Source organism: Chiloscyllium plagiosum, chromosome 3 (assembly GCF_004010195.1).
Source record: "Chiloscyllium plagiosum isolate BGI_BamShark_2017 chromosome 3, ASM401019v2, whole genome shotgun sequence".
NCBI classification, from domain to species: domain Eukaryota; kingdom Metazoa; phylum Chordata; class Chondrichthyes; order Orectolobiformes; family Hemiscylliidae; genus Chiloscyllium; species Chiloscyllium plagiosum.
Genome location: NC_057712.1, coordinates 112,249,263 through 112,265,069, shown reverse-complemented (window position 1 = coordinate 112,265,069; position 15,807 = coordinate 112,249,263). Strand labels below are relative to the sequence as shown.

At 43.2% G+C, this 15,807-nt stretch overlaps 1 protein-coding gene across 1 annotated transcript in view; it reads right to left on the bottom strand.

The window, feature by feature from the left end:
* Positions 1-15,807, bottom strand: part of LOC122548438 — a 113,566-nt gene that overhangs the window by 55,697 nt on the left and 42,062 nt on the right. Inside the window, exons 12-16 of the mRNA XM_043687102.1 lie at positions 10,656-10,814; positions 8,911-9,029; positions 6,924-7,059; positions 4,469-4,672; positions 1,570-1,756 (exon numbers count right to left, since the gene is read on the bottom strand). Coding sequence (XP_043543037.1) covers positions 1,570-1,756; positions 4,469-4,672; positions 6,924-7,059; positions 8,911-9,029; positions 10,656-10,814 — 805 coding nt within the window. The remainder of the gene's footprint in view (positions 1-1,569; positions 1,757-4,468; positions 4,673-6,923; positions 7,060-8,910; positions 9,030-10,655; positions 10,815-15,807) is intronic.

The following is a 15,807-nucleotide window of genomic DNA, read 5'->3' as shown; positions in this document are numbered from 1 at the left end:
ATACAGTCATCAACAAAAATCCTCTCTTCTGACCTAATGATGGAGGGAAGATCACAGATGAAGCAGCTGAAGATGGTTGAGTCTAAGACACTACCCTGAGGAACTCCTGCAGAGATGCCCTGGAGCTGAGATGATTAACCTCCAACAACCACGACCATCTTATTCTGTGCTGTGTTTGATTCCAAGCAGTGCAGTTATCACTTTAATTCCCACTGACTTGAATTTTGCTCAGGCTCCTTGATGCTACACTCAGTCAAATGGTGTTAAGGCTGTCACTCACACTTCATTTCTGAACTTCAGTTCCTTTGTCCATTGTTGAACCAAGACAGTAATGAGGTCAGGAGCTGAGTGACCCTGGCGGAACCAGACAGAGTGTCACTGAGCAGGTTATTGTTGTGCAATTGATGCTTGATAACACTATTGATGACGCTTTCCATCAATTTTACTGATGATCAAGAGTAGACTGCTGGGCTGGTAACTGTTTGGATTTGTCCTGCTATTTGTTGCAGAGATCTACAACTCAAAATAAGGCCCATCAGCCCATCAGGTCTGCCCATAGCCTTGTATACCTTAGCATTGCAAGTACACATTTAAATATTTCTTAAATGTTTTTTACCGGCAGTGAGTTGCAGAATCTCAGCACCCTCTGGGTGAAAAGGATTTTCCTCACATCCCCTCTGCACCTTAACTTAAATCTACGTCCCCAGTCATTGATCCTCCATCAGGGAAAAGTTGCTTCGTGTCTACCCTATCTGTGCCCCTCATAATGTTATACATCTCAATCATGCCCCCTTTCAATCTCCTCTGCTCCAAGGCAAACAATCCCAGTCCATCCAATCTCTCTACATATGCTGGAACTCTCCAGGCCAGGCAACATCGTGGTAACTCTCCTCTGCCCCATCTCCAGTGCTATCACATCCCTCCTACAATGTGGGTTCTGGAACTGCACACGATACTTTAGCTGTGTGTGGACAGGGCCTGGACAATTTTCCACTTTGTTGGGTAGATGCCTGTGATGTAGCTATACTTGAACAGTCTGGCTAGAAGCGTAACAAATCTTGCAGGACACTTTTTCATTACTATTACCGGAATGTTGTCAGGGCCAATAGACTTTGCAGTATCCAGTGCTTCAACTATTTCTCAGTAACACGTAAAGTGAATTGAATTGGTCAAAGACCAGCATCTGTAATGTTGTGGACCATGAGGAGGCCAAGATGGATCATCCACTTGGTACTTCTGGTTGAAGATTGTTACAAATGCTTCAGCCTTTATCTTTTGCACTGATGTTCTGGACTCCCCATTAATGAGAATGGGCATATTTGTGGGTAAGTTATATATTTGTCCATTCTTATGCATTCTTACATGCTCAGGTTTTGTGATTCATTCTGACACTATTTCACTTATGAGGGTTTCATGCAATAGTAAGAAGGGTTCTAGCTGCTATTTCTCCTACAGGTCTATGAGAAAACACTTTGCACAGGAAAGACAGTGATCCTTTAAAGGAGAGAAGCAGTGTGAGAGGAGTCATTACAGCTGGAGGGGAGATGCACACGATGATTCATCACCTACCTTTCTCAATATATTGGGTTGCAAGGAGTAGCAACTGGTTTTCTAACTCTGTTAGATCCTTTATGGCCACATCATAGACGATATAAATTCCTCGCTGATCCTGAGTGTGAATGACACCCTCTTCACTTGTGTAGAAATCATCATGGTTATCGATCTCTGAGAACTCCATAAATTCAGTGACACACCTCTGGAAGCAGGATGATAAACATTGGTCAATAAGATACCCTCTTGACACTGTTTCTTTCTACAAGGACGTAAGCCCAATTTGTACCTTTATTTTAAAGACTGAGTGGCCTTTATGCTTTTCTGAACCTTCATCCAGAGTTTTAGAAGTTGCTGTTCATATTATCAAGCCACTGAGTAGAATTTGGAACTGAGAGAAAAGGATGTCCCAAATCTATCATAGCAACACTTTAAACTTGAGCAGATTGAAGTGCTGCATGTTTCTGTATCCTTGTGTCAGGATCACAAGATGCTCACCTCAGGCAGCTACACAACTAGCAAGCTCACTTAGCAACAAGCCACTCCAGATAATTCACACATCAATAGGGAGCATGAGCAACTGGAGCTAGAGCAAAAGCAGATAGCAACAAAGATGATATTTCATTTTAGTGAATGTGTTTCCAAGGCATAAATGCAGGATTGATTTACAAAATAAACTGGGGAGCAATAAATCAAGATTTATAGCAAATACAAAAAGAATGGTCAAGAGGCTGAATGGAGATAAAACATGATGTATGATAATGGCAGAATGATGTAGCTTGTTACAAGCAGTGTGCAATCTCAATCACACTTTTTCATACATTGACAATTCTTGTCGATTAACATTTGCCTCCTGTCACACCAATTCCAACATGTGTAAACTGGTTAATTTCATTAACCACTGGTTGACTCACCTGGGCCAGTCAGCCCTGCTGTGCACTTCCCTCACTGTAACATTGACTCTGTGACACTGCTCTCCTCAGTCATACCAACATTATCTCCATCCTTGATACTGTCTTCTTCCTTCGAACTGGTACACTTCACAGCAGCTGCCTCCACATCACGCACACCCCTATTGGCACCGAGCTGACTCATCATTGCTGCTGCCTGACAGTGGTCACTAACCCAACCCATCAAAGGTCCAAATCACAACCCCTGCATCACCGCTCAACTAACCACCATTTTTCACTTGTTACCGAGTGCGCTTGCAGAATCAATGACCAAGATCTGGTGGTCTCTGCAATAACATTGATTAGGCTACTTTTGCAATATTGTGTGCAATTCTGGTCTCCCTCCTATCGGAAGGATTTCATGAAACTTGAAAGGGTTCAGAAAAGAATTTCAAGGATGTTGCTAGGGTTGGAGGGTTTGAGCTATAGGGAGAGACTGAATAGGCTGGGGCTGTTTCCCTGGAACAATAGAGGCTGAGGGGTGACCTTGTAGAGGTTTATAAAGTCATGAGGGTCATGAATAGAGAAGGTCTTTTCCCTGGATTGGGGTGAGTCCAGAACTATAAGGCATCAGTTTAGGGTGAGAGGGGAAATATTTGATCGGGATCTAAGGGGGAATTTTATCTCGCAAAGGGTAGTATATGTATGGAATGAGCTGCCAGAGGAAGTGGTGGAGGCTGGGACAACTACAACATTTAAAAGGCATCAGGATGGGTATATGAATAGGAAGCATTTAGAAGCCAATGGGCCAAATGCTGGTCAACATTGATGAGTTGGACCGAAAGGTCTATTTCCGTGCTGTACGTCTCTATGACTTTAAGTGTGGGGAGCAGGCAACTTGAGGGGCGATGAAACTCCGACTTCCACCAGCCAGAAAGCCAACTGCATCAAGAGCAAATCAATGACTTCTGGGCTTCTCCACCTATCAGGTGCCTTGACACTGAAATCCCACCCTCTTAGAAGCTACCAGCCAATCAGGTGTGCAGCACACTGGGAGTTGGAGAACATGGCTGGAGGCCCAGCTGTACAAGGGTGGGGAGTGAGTGTGGGGTATCAAAAGGTGGGGATCATGGTGGGGGTGGGGTATCAGAGGAATCAAAGTCAAAGGCAAGGGGATGACTATTAGTCGCCAACCCCTGACACCCCTATCCATGCCCCAGTTTACTCCAGATTGAGGCAAAAACCTGGCAGACCTGGTATCATGAGGGCAACCAGTCAGGAAAGCAGCCAGGAATGGCAGGAAGGCAGACACTCGGGCCCAAGATAGGTAGAGGCCTTTCACTGGGTGGTAATTGGCCACTTGAAGGCTGGCAGGGTGAGATAATCACCCATGGGCCTTCTCACGCAGCACCCAGTTACTGAGGTGGTGAAGGGGTGCCAGGTACCTCAACAGTGCCAACCCACTTAACTATTTTCCTTCCATACTACCTGCCCCATCACTTATATAGAGGGGCCACCCCCTCTCAAAAGTGGCCTTTTGTGCTTGTGGGCATTTATTAGTAGCACAGAGTGGGGTCGCAGTTGTTCTATGTCCACTGTGACAGAGGGAGGTGGGGTAAGAGTCGAAACAGCTTCACTTCTGCCTTGAATATTTCCTTCCCTTGTCTTCTACTTCTCTCAACTACCAACATACCAGGAAACCTGCACGCAGCGATCCCTCTTCTCAAGGTTAGCACGAACCATGACTGGTATCTGTTGATGAACTTTGCAGAGGATTAACTTGCGTGGCCATGTGGATAAAACTGGTTTTAAATTGGACAGACAGCTCTTTCAAAGAGCTGGCACAGGCACAGTGGGCTGAATGGCCTCTCTGTGTGCTGTAAGATTCTGAGAAATGCCTACATTTAGGACAGTGGCAGTGCATTCTTCCACTGCAGAGAAGACCCAAAGTCTGGCCCCTCCTCCCAACGAGTTAACCCAGAAAATGCCTGAAGAAAGCAACATAGTTGGAAATGCTAATGCAATACCTTGTAATCTGCAGGCGTGTTATATAAATAAGAGTGTGAGCCCATGCCATCTCCAACCCCCAAGCCTCCTTTTGCTGCATTTATCCAACACGTGTCTGCTGCAGTGCGAACCAACCGGTCCCTGTTCAGGGTCAGGCCGCAGATGCTGATAGTCAGAGTCCGTTCAATGGATCTGAAGTAGTTCAGTATTCCTAAACAGACTCGCTGCCGAGAAAAGGATCATAATACAAAAAGCTGTTATCAGTAGCACATTAACACCTAGCAGAATGGCTGTGCAAAATAGCAAACATCAAGTTAAGTGTTAGCAAATTCATATTTAAACAGTCTTTTCCCAAAGCATAAGGTTTGTGATTAACAGTAACAGGATTGGGTGAAAGTGAGGACTGTAGTAACAGTAACAGGACTGGGGGTAGTGTACTGACAAAGATGCAGAACTGGTAGACAGACAGGAAACAAAGAAGAGGAATCAATGGGGCTTTTTCCAAGTGGCAGCCAGTATCTAGTAGGGTACCACAGGAATTGGTGCTTGGACCCCAGCTATTAACAATATATATTAATGATTTAGATGAGGGAATTAAATAAAATAACTCCATACTTGCAGATGACATAAAGCTGGGTTGATGGGTGAACTGTGAAGAGGATGCTGAAAAGCTACAGTTTGTTTTTGACAAATGGTGTAAGTGGGAGAAAGTGGGGACTTCATTCCTGATGAAGGGCTTATACCGAAACGTCAATTCTCCTGCTCCTCGGACGCTGCCTGACTGGCTATGCTTTTCCAGCTCCACACTCTCGAAATGGTGTAAGTGGGCAAATACATGACAGATAATGTAGATAAAAGTGAGGTTATCCACTGTGGTAGCAAAAACAAGAGTATTGTGTGCAGTCTCCTTTTCTGAGGAAGGATGTCCGGGCTATGGAAGAAGTACAACAAAGGTTTACCAGACTGATTCCTGCACCGGCAGGACTGACGTAAGAAGAGAGACTGGATTGGTCAGCACTATATCTGCTGGAATTTAGATGAATGAGGGATGATAGCAGAGAAACATATAAAATTCTAACAGGGCTGAACAGAAAGTTGCAGATGACTAAGGAGTCCATTGCTAGGAGTCACAGTTTAAAGTTCAAGGGGAGGCCATTTAGAACTGAGATGGGGAGACATGTCTTTACCCAGAGAATAGTGAGCCTGTGGAATTCTCTCCCACAGAAAACAGTTCAAACCAAAGTTAAAAATCACACAACACCAGGTTATAGTCCAACAGGTTTAATTGGAAGCACACTAGCTTTCGGAGCGTCGCTCCTTCATCAGGTGACAGTCAATCAGGACTATCACCTGATGAAGGAGCATCGCTCTGAAAGCTAGTGTGCTTCCAATTAAACCTGTTGGACTATAACCTGGTGTTGTGTGATTTTTAACTTTGTACACCCCAGTCCAACACCGGCATCTCCAAATCATCAGCTCAAATTAAGACACTGAATGTTTCTGAAAAGGAGTTCATTGAAAGGTCAAATGGCTTCCTCCTGATACTACTTCCAATTTTTCTACAATCAAAAGATACATTTTGGAATAATCCTGTTGGAAGGATGTAGTGAAACTTGAAAGAGTTCAGAAAAGATTTACAAGGATGTTGCCAGGGTTGGAGAATTTGAGCTATGGGGAGAGGTTGAATAGGCTGGGGCTGTTTTCCCTGGAGTGTTGGAGGCTGAGGGGTGACCTTATAGAGGGCTATAAAATCATGAGGGGAATGGATAGGATAAATAGACAAAGTCTCTTCCCTGGGGTGGGGCAGTCCAGAACTAGAGGGCGTAGGTTTAGGATGAGAGGTGAAAGGTATAAAAGAGACCTAAGGAGCAACTTCTTCATGCAGAGGGTGGTACGTGTATGGAATGAGCTGCCAGAGGAAGTGATGGAGGCTGGTACAATTACAACATTTAAAAGGCATCTGGATGGGTATATGAATAGGAAGGGTTTGGAGGGATATGGGCCGGGTGCTGGCAGGTGGGACTAGATTGGGTTGGGATATCTGGTCGACATGGACGGGTTGGACCGAAGGGTCTGTTTCCGTGCTGTACATCTTGATGACTCTATGAATGAAATGATAGAAAATAGCTTAACTCCACAAAAGTTCAATTCAATCAGCAGCTGAATTAAGAGGCTTGGTAATGGATTACAACCAACATCCTGATCCTTCAGGCTTTTGCATATGCCGGCCTGTCTGTTTTACGTTAATGGTATTTACCAAAATTATCAAAAACAATACATCTGTTGCCACGTTTCTACACAAAATGCAGCCAAACAAATTAACTCTTGTAGAGCGTGAATTTATTTTTCTGGTGAAATGGGATTCAGCTGAATGTAAAATGTGGAGCAGAGCCACACAAGACAGAGAAACAGTGCCGCAAGTCCACATTTTTCCAAAGTGAATGGGGCAACAATTGGATCTTAATGAGCCGTTACCTGAAGCTCCCTAATCCTCAAGTGGCGAAGGTAGAGGAGAGACAGATAAGCCCCCTTTGTCATCACTGGATCTTTCACATTCTCCTCGTTTCCTTCCTCCAATCCCAGCAGCTGCAGCGTGCCAGTGTAGTTATAGCTGTGCAAAACAAAACCTGAATCCATGAGGCACAGCGAGCAGCATTCTTCTCTTTGATCCTGCTGGAGCTCTTTAATTCTGCAGTGTTTATTCAGATCGAAAGCTCAAAACCATGCAATTCAGAAGGTTTCATCTTTTCAAAGTGAATGGGGCAACAATTGGATGTTGATGGTTACAGGCTAAGACTAGATAGCCTATTAAAGGTGTAGGAGTTCTTTAATAATGGATCTAGTTCTTGTTGAAGTGTAAACATTAACTCAGTTTCTCATTCCACAAATGCGACCAGACCTGCTGTGCTTCTCCAGCATTTTCTGTTTTTACTTCAGATTCGCAGCATCTGCAGCATTTTGTTTTCATGCAGGAATTCTTTCTCCCAATAGCACCAGGAATAATGGATACAAGATTTCCATTCCATAATATATGAATGAAAATTGGAGGGTGTTCTGTAAGTCTCAGTTAATAACTCCAATGAGTACAGACCCAACCTGTACTCAAGTCAACCACTCCTCATAAGAAAATCTCTCCCTGCCAGGGATCAACCTATAGTCTTAGCAAGACTTCCCTATTCTCCAAACCTTTTAAACTATAGGCCAACATTCGAAATACCTTCCCTATTACTGCTGAACTTGGATGCTAAGATTTTTGTGTGATTCATGCATTAGGACTCTCAAATTCCTCCTGCTCCCCCTCATCTACCTTGTGGCTTGACTTTGATTCACTACCCCTGCTTTTCAGTTATAGAGTCATAGAGATGCACAGCATGGAAACAGACCCTTCGGTCCAACCCGTCCATGCTGACCAGATATCCCAACCCAATCTAGTCCCATCAGCCAGCACCTGGCCCATATCCCTCCAAACCCTTCCTATTCATATACCCATCCAACTGCCTTTTAAATGCTGCAATTGTACCAGCCGCCACCACTTCCTCTGACAGCTCATTCCATACACGTACCACCCTCTGTGTGAAAAAGATACCCTGTAGGTCTCTTTCATATCTTTCCCCTCTCACCCTAAACCTATGCCCTCTAGTTCTGGACTGCCCTACCCCAGGGATAAGACTTTGCCTATTTACCCGATCCAGGTCCCTCATAATTTTGTAAACCTCTATAAGGTCATCCACTTGATCAAATTTATGAAGTTATTTCCTATTCAGTTTCCAATTGAAAGTCATTGGCTCAAAACGTTAATTTCCAGACCTTCAGCTGCCTGACTTGCTGAGCATTTCCAGCATTGTACACTTTCATTTCAGGTTTCTACTTCTCTAATATTTTGTCTTTGAGAAGCTTGGTGGAACAGAGAAGGCTAAAACAGTTTGACAGAACCATAGGTGGTTCTGATGGAGTAAATATGGCAACATTTTTATCCGGTGGCAGAAACACTGGTGACTGGAGAATACAAATGTAAGGTAATTGGCAAGCAACCAGGGTCAGCCTGAGGAAAGACTTTCCTTTTTAACACAGCAAGATGTTATGGTCTAGAATATGCTTAAAGGAAGGCAGAAGCAGATTTAGTAATGATTTTTAAATAAAGGGTTAATGACTGGGAGAAAAGAAAATGACAGGGCTATGGGGAAAGGTCAGAGTATTGATATTAGTGGTATAGCTTTACCAAGGTGCCAGCACCGACAGAACAGGCTGAAAAGTGTCCACATTGCTGTTTGACAACCTCTTGTCAATAATGAGAGACCACTTCAATTCAACTGGGGACAGTCATGTGACATAGGAACATCCAGAGAAGACACACTGAGGAAGATGCCATAACAAAGGTATCTTCACCTCGGATTTCAATGCTGCCCTTGCTTATCAATAGTTAGAGAATTATAAAACAATTAGTTTTGGGAATATTTCTCACCCTTGATCTGTGTTCTTTTTAGAAGTAAGTACACTGGCAACACGTTTGCTTTGACAAGTGTTCTCCACCTCCCGGTCATTAATCTCCACAGGCGAACCATTGTCTTTACATCTTGGCTCCTAATAAGTAGCACAACATGAATAAATGCACATCAAGTATTCTATTCCTAGGTTAACATTACTGGACTAGTAACCCAGCATTCTGGCTAAGCCTCATACAGTCATAGAGTCAATTACCCTCAGTCCAATAACCACACATTTAACCCTTCCCAAGATACCTCACTGGTTAGTGGACAGAGGCAGAGACCATCCCAGTTAAGTTTCCCTTTAATACAGGGCATTGCTGCCAATTGTAGACTGCAGCCAAATTCAGTTTCTGTGGTTTAGTTCAGAGATAAAGGTGCATTTTGATGAGCCCTTGATTTCAAAGAAAATGTATCATAATTTCAAAACTACTGAACAGATGGAGGAAGTAAATTCCATGGGTTCTCATACAGGTACTCCAGGCAGAATCTGACACAAGGGCCTCAAATTACACAGCAATCCTGTTAAATGTGATCCCAACTTTACATTAGGGATTCACAGGGTCTTGTTAAGGTGCACAGCCACTGCCCAACCTGACAGTGGCCAGCAGCACAGAAGAGGAACGGCTTCTTCACACCCATCTCCCGGAAGCTGAGGGAATCATTGCCAGTCAAATGGTCAATGTGTGCCCTATACCTGGACTAGAGTCATAGACTCAGATGTACAGCATGGAAACAGACCCTTCGGTCCAACCTGTCCATGCCGACCAGATATCCCAATCCAACCTAGTCCCAACTGCCAGCACCCGGCCCATATCCCTCCAAACCCTTCCTATTCATATACCCATCCAAATGCCTCTTAAATGTTTCAATTGTATTAGCCTCCACCACATCCTCTGGCAGCTCATTCCATACACGTATCACCCTCTTGGTGAAAAGGTTGCCCCGTAGGTCTCTTTTATATCTTTTCCCTCTCACCCTAAACCAATGCCCTCTAGTTCTGGACTCCCCAACCCCAGGGAAAAGACTTTGTCTATTTATCCTATCCATGCCCCTCATAATTTTGTAAACCTCTGTAAGGTCATCCCTCAGCCTCCGATGCTCCAGGGAAAACAGCCCCAGCCTGTTCAGCCTCTCCCTATAGCTCAAATCCTCCAACCCTGGCAATATCCTTGTAAATCTTTTCTGAACCCTTTCAAGTTTCACAGCATCTTTCCGATAGGAAAGAGGCCAGGATTGCACGCAATATTCCAACAGTGGCCTAACCAATGTCCTAGCTGTGAACTTCAGTTTATCCAATCTAAATTAAAGTCACTGATGGTTACAGTTGTACCCTTATTACTTGTGCCTCTAGGATAGATGTATTTAAGGGGAAACTTGATACGTATATGAGGGAGAAAGGACTAGATGAATTAAGATGGGAGGTAACTTGTGTAGTACAGAAACTGTGGTATGGACCAATTGGATTAAATCATCTGTTCTGAAAGGATAGTACTTACTATTTCTATGCAAAGACACAGCATTAGAGTACATGGTAATTAAAATCGAGAGACAAGAATTTGTCAAAGATTTATTAAGATTTATTAAAATGTCCAATACTCAATGGAGACTAAATTATGCTCATTTTTCCCCATCACCCTCTATCTGCTTCACCCGAAGGCCAAACCTGGTCTTGAGCCATGGGAGAGGCGGATCAAATCAAATAATTCAGTTCCATACTTACTTGATAAAGCTTGGCATTTCCATAGATTCTATTCCAAATATAACTTGTGCGTTGACCCACATGATCTGAAGTAACAGCCAAAGGTTGCATAGTGTATGGCTCATGTACAGTCACTGCATGCTGACGAAGAACATCCATCACGTGGTTTGGGTCAGAAACCTAGTACACAGACACAAAACATTTGCCAAAGAAATTCCCAACTATTAAACTGCAAAATACAAACAGCTAAAATGGTATCGACTTTTCCTAATAAGCTAGACTGCCTTTGTGCTGTCAGTTTTGCACTGAGACTCAGCAGTTTACGCAGCGAGATGATACAAAAGTGGGAATAAAATGCAGTGCAGATAAAAACCATGAGAAAGTCTCCACACAGCCACCTGATCTGAGTTCACATAGAGTTCACAGAGAGCTCAGAGGGAGTTCACACAGAGTGCACCATAATGAACATAATTTTAATAACCATATTTCCTGAATTACCCTGGCTGTTAGCCAGCATTGTGTACAGACAGACTTATATTTTGGGCATGTTTTTCTGTACTTGCATTTCTCTTTACGATAGAAATGAAAAATAATAGATCAAAAGGCAACCATTTGATTCATCACCTTTGCTGGTGTTTGTTCTTTAATTAAAGTGATTAATTCTAACACCAAATCCTCCACTTCCCCCATCACCTTTTATATAGCTTTCTGTATGGATGGAGGTTGGATAGCCTTAGATTTAAGTTGAGGTGCCATTGCAAACAGCACAAAGAATGATGTACATTCAAAACTAAACACTGAACATGACAAATGAACTATTCAACCAAATAACGATGTCTGTTTCATTGGATTAAAGAATAACTGGCAAAACAAGAAAGCAGATGATTTGTTTTCTGAAGCCAGAAGCAATGGCAGTAAAAATCAAGCCCCTGTCTCTACTGCAAAAGTTAAAAGAAATAGTTGTGTGTCAGCCCTGACGCAGACTAAATTCTGAGTCAGAAAGATATGGGTTCACGTCCCATTCTGGAGATTTGGACCCACAGTCTATACTTTGCTGAACTGGAGGTGGCAGGTTGGGGCTGCTATGCTGATCTCTCTCAACAAGACCACAAGAAGCAGATGAAGGCCATTCAGCCCACTGAGTCTGTTCTACCATACAACAAGATCATGGTTGATCTGATAATCCTCAACTCCACTTTCCTGTCTCTTCCCCATATCCATTGATTCCCTTACTGATTAAAAAGCTGTCTGTCTCAGCCTTGAATATATCTAATGACCCAGCCTCAGCAGCTCTCTGTCATAAAGGATTCCACAGATTCACCACCCTCCGAGAGAAGAAATTCCTGCTCATCTCTTTTTAAAGGATATACTGTCATAATTTGTCCTGCACAGATATTACATTGTGGGGCTGAAGTTTCTTGTAGCCCAGACCAGGTAAGGAGAGAAAATTCCTTTGCCAAAAGAACATTAGTGAATTAGTTTATTGACAACAAATCTAGCAATCTGATTAATACCACTAACACATGAGCTTATTAACTGAATTTAAATTCCTTAGTGCCTGTAGTGTGATTAGACCTCATGTCATCAGATCATTAGTCCAGCACTTTGATTACTTGTAGAAAGTGAGGAGTGCAGATGCTGTAGATCAGAGTTAAGAGTGTGGTGCTGGAAAAGCACAGCAGGTCAGGCAACATCTGAGGAGCAGGAGAATCAATATTTCGGGCATAAGCCCTTCATTAGAAATGAGCAAAAGCCATACTTAGATTGTTAAACCTTTGATTACTTGTACACTATTGGTACAATCACTATGCTGCTGTAATTATTAACTGAAAATAGAAGCAGCAAAATGAGGGATTTTACAGGAGCTATTTAAATGCTCATAAAATTATTCGTAACAATTTTTAGACCTGTGTGATTAGATTAGATTAGATTACTTTGATTAGATTACTTTGATTAGATTACTTACAGTGTGGAAACATGCCCTTCGGCCCAACAAGTCCACACCGCCCCGCCGAAGCGCAACCCACCCATACCCCTACCTTTCCCCTTACCTAACACTATGGGCAATTTAGCATGGGCAATTTAGCATAGCCAATTCACCTGACCTGCACATCTTTGGACTGTGGGAGGAAACCGGAGCAACCGGAGGAAACCCACGCAGAGACGGGGAGAATGTGCAAACTCCACACAGTCAGTCGCCTGAGGCGGGAATTGAACCCGGGTCTCTGGCGCTGTGAGGCAGCAGTGCTAACCACTGTGCCACCCACATTAATTTGCCCAAAGCAAGCAATTCCTCATAAGATTTTGGAAATATGGTGCCCTTAACAAATTTGGAGTCAAATCTGTTGTTAATTATAATGCATTTCCTCAGTTCTCGTGTGAGCCACAAGGTGGGGTACATTACCAGTGGAATAAAACAGCACTCAAACTCGAAATCTTTCCAGTCCTGATGAACAATGTGAGATCAAAATATTGTATATATGATATTTGTTTTGCGTATGAGTTTTTTTTCCACATACTAACCAATTAGCACCAAAATAAAAAAAACTACTTCATCAAAGAATCATATAATCACACAGCATAAATGAGGCCAAAAGAGAAAATGTCAAAGCTTTGACAAAGGGTCAGTTAGACTCGAAACGTCAACTCTTTTCTCTCCTTACAGATGCTGCCAGACTTGCTGAGATTTTCCAGCATTTTCTCTTTTGGTTTCAGATTCCAGCATCCGCAGTAATTTGCTTTTATCCAGCATAAATGAGGCCCTTTGACCCATTGAATACACACTGACAAAACTGCTGTAAATCTACACTAGTCCCATTTTCCAGCACTTGGCCTATAGTCTTGAACATTATTGTATTTCAAGAGCTCATCCAAGTACTTTTTGAAGGTTGTGAGGTTTCCCGCCTTCCAGGCAGTGCATCCCAGATTCCCACCACCCTCTGGATGTAAAAGGTCTTCCTCAAATCCCCTCTAAATCTTCAATGAAGGTGAATAGCTGCTTTCTATTTGCCATCTTCACCATTTCTATCAGGATTTCCCCCAAGCCCCAGACTTTTCTGCTCTCAGTAAAACAACCTGAGCTTACGCAGTCTCTCTTCATAGCTGAAATACTCCATCCCAGGCAACATCCTGGTGAATCATCTCCACACCCACTCTCAGTACAATCATAATCCTTCCTACAGTGTGATGGCCAAAACTGCACACAGTGCTCCAGCTGTGCCCTAACCAAAGTTCTGTACAGTTCCAATATGTCTTTCCTGCTCTTATAATCTATGCCATGACTGATAAAGCAAGTGCCCCATATACATTTGTAGCTACTCTATTAACCCGTCTTACTGACTACAGGCATCTATAGGCAAGTATCTAAAGATATCTCTGTTTTTTTGAGCTTCCTTGTAACTTGCCATTCAGCAAGTAATCCTTATCTTGTTACTTCTCCCAAAGGTTGTCACCTCACACTTTACAAAGTTAAATTCCATCTGTCACTGATCTGCTCATCTGATCATTCCATTTATACTTTTCCTGTGTCTTCTGTCCTTCCTCACTGTCAATCACCCAGCTAATTTTCATGTCATCTGCAAACGTACTTATCAAAGTTCCCTACATTCTCATCTGTATCATTCAGATAAAGGTCCCAGCACGGATCCCTGTGGTACATCACTGGGCTCCAATCACACAAACAGACTTCTACCACCACCATCTGTTTCCTACCACTAAGCCAATTGTGGATCTAACTTGCCAAGTTACCTTGGGTCGCATGTACCTTTACCTTCTTTGACAGTCTCCCAAGTGGGAACTTGTCAAAGGCTTTGCTGAAATTCATACAAACTCCATCAACCTCACAACACTCAGCTACACGCCTTGTCACCTCCTCAAAGGATTCAGTTAAATTTGTGAGGCAGGACCTCCCACTGATAACACCATAGTGACTGTCTCTGATCAAACCTTCCTTCTTCAAGTGAAGATTACTTCTCCCCTTAAAAATGCTATTCAATAGTTTGTCTATCACAATATGCATCTGCATCTTCCATGTATTTGTCTCTCACTGGTTTATCTCTACCATCCTTTTTATAAAATTAGCTGTCCTCTGGCACTTCCCCTGTGACCTGACAGGACTTAAAAAATTGGGTCAAAGTCCCTCTGAACTCCTCCCTCGTCTCCCACAGCAGCCTGCTTCTTACGTAATGCAATTCAGTAATGTAAGCTATTTCAGATTACAGGGAACAAATCTGCAGCATGTCATAAACTTGATAGGCATCCCACCTATCATCTTAAACATTCACTCCCTCCACCACCAACACACAGTAGCATCAGTGCGTTCTATCCACTGCATGGGCTGCAGTAAATCCTGCAGGGCTCCTCCAAACTTGTGACACCCCCCACCGCATGGATGAATAAGGGCAGCAGACACCTGGGAATGCCATCACCTACAGTATTCCCTCCAAGTCCCACAACACCCTGACTTGGGACTATATCATCCTTTCTTTCTTCACTGTTACTAGGTCAAAAACTGTGGTTGCTTCTACACACACTGACTGCCATGGTTTGTGGGGAATTACTATCAAGGCTCCATAAAGCATAGACACGGCACAGCATGTTCAAGAAAACAGCTCACCCAATGTTGTAAACCTGTGCTGTACTGCCTCAGAGGCCAATATTTCCTTCCTAAGGTGAGATGTCCAGAGTTGCTCACAGTACTCCAAGTGTGTTCTGGCCAGGGTTTTGTGTTACAGCAGCATAACCTCACGCTACTCTGGGCACAAGTGCTGAAATTCTGAGAGGAAAACAGACAGTATGCTGACTAAGGTGTCTTGCAAACATGGCCCTTCAAGCCAGTTCTACCATTCAGTATGATCATGGCTGGTCATCCAACTCAGTCCTTGACAGAGGGTGGTGTGGAGGGTTGTTTTTCAAACTGGAGACCTGTGACCAGTGGAGTGCCACAAGAATCAGTGCTGGGTCCTCTACTTTTTGTCATTTACATAAATGATTTGGATGCGAGCATAAGAGGTACAGTTAGTAAGTTTGCAGATGACACCAAAATTGGAATAGCAAAGAGGGTTACCTCAGATTACAACAGGATCTGGACCAGATGGGCCAATGGGCTGAGAAGTGGCAGATGGAGTTTAATTCAGATAAATGCAAGGTGCTGCATTTTGGGAAAGCAAATCTT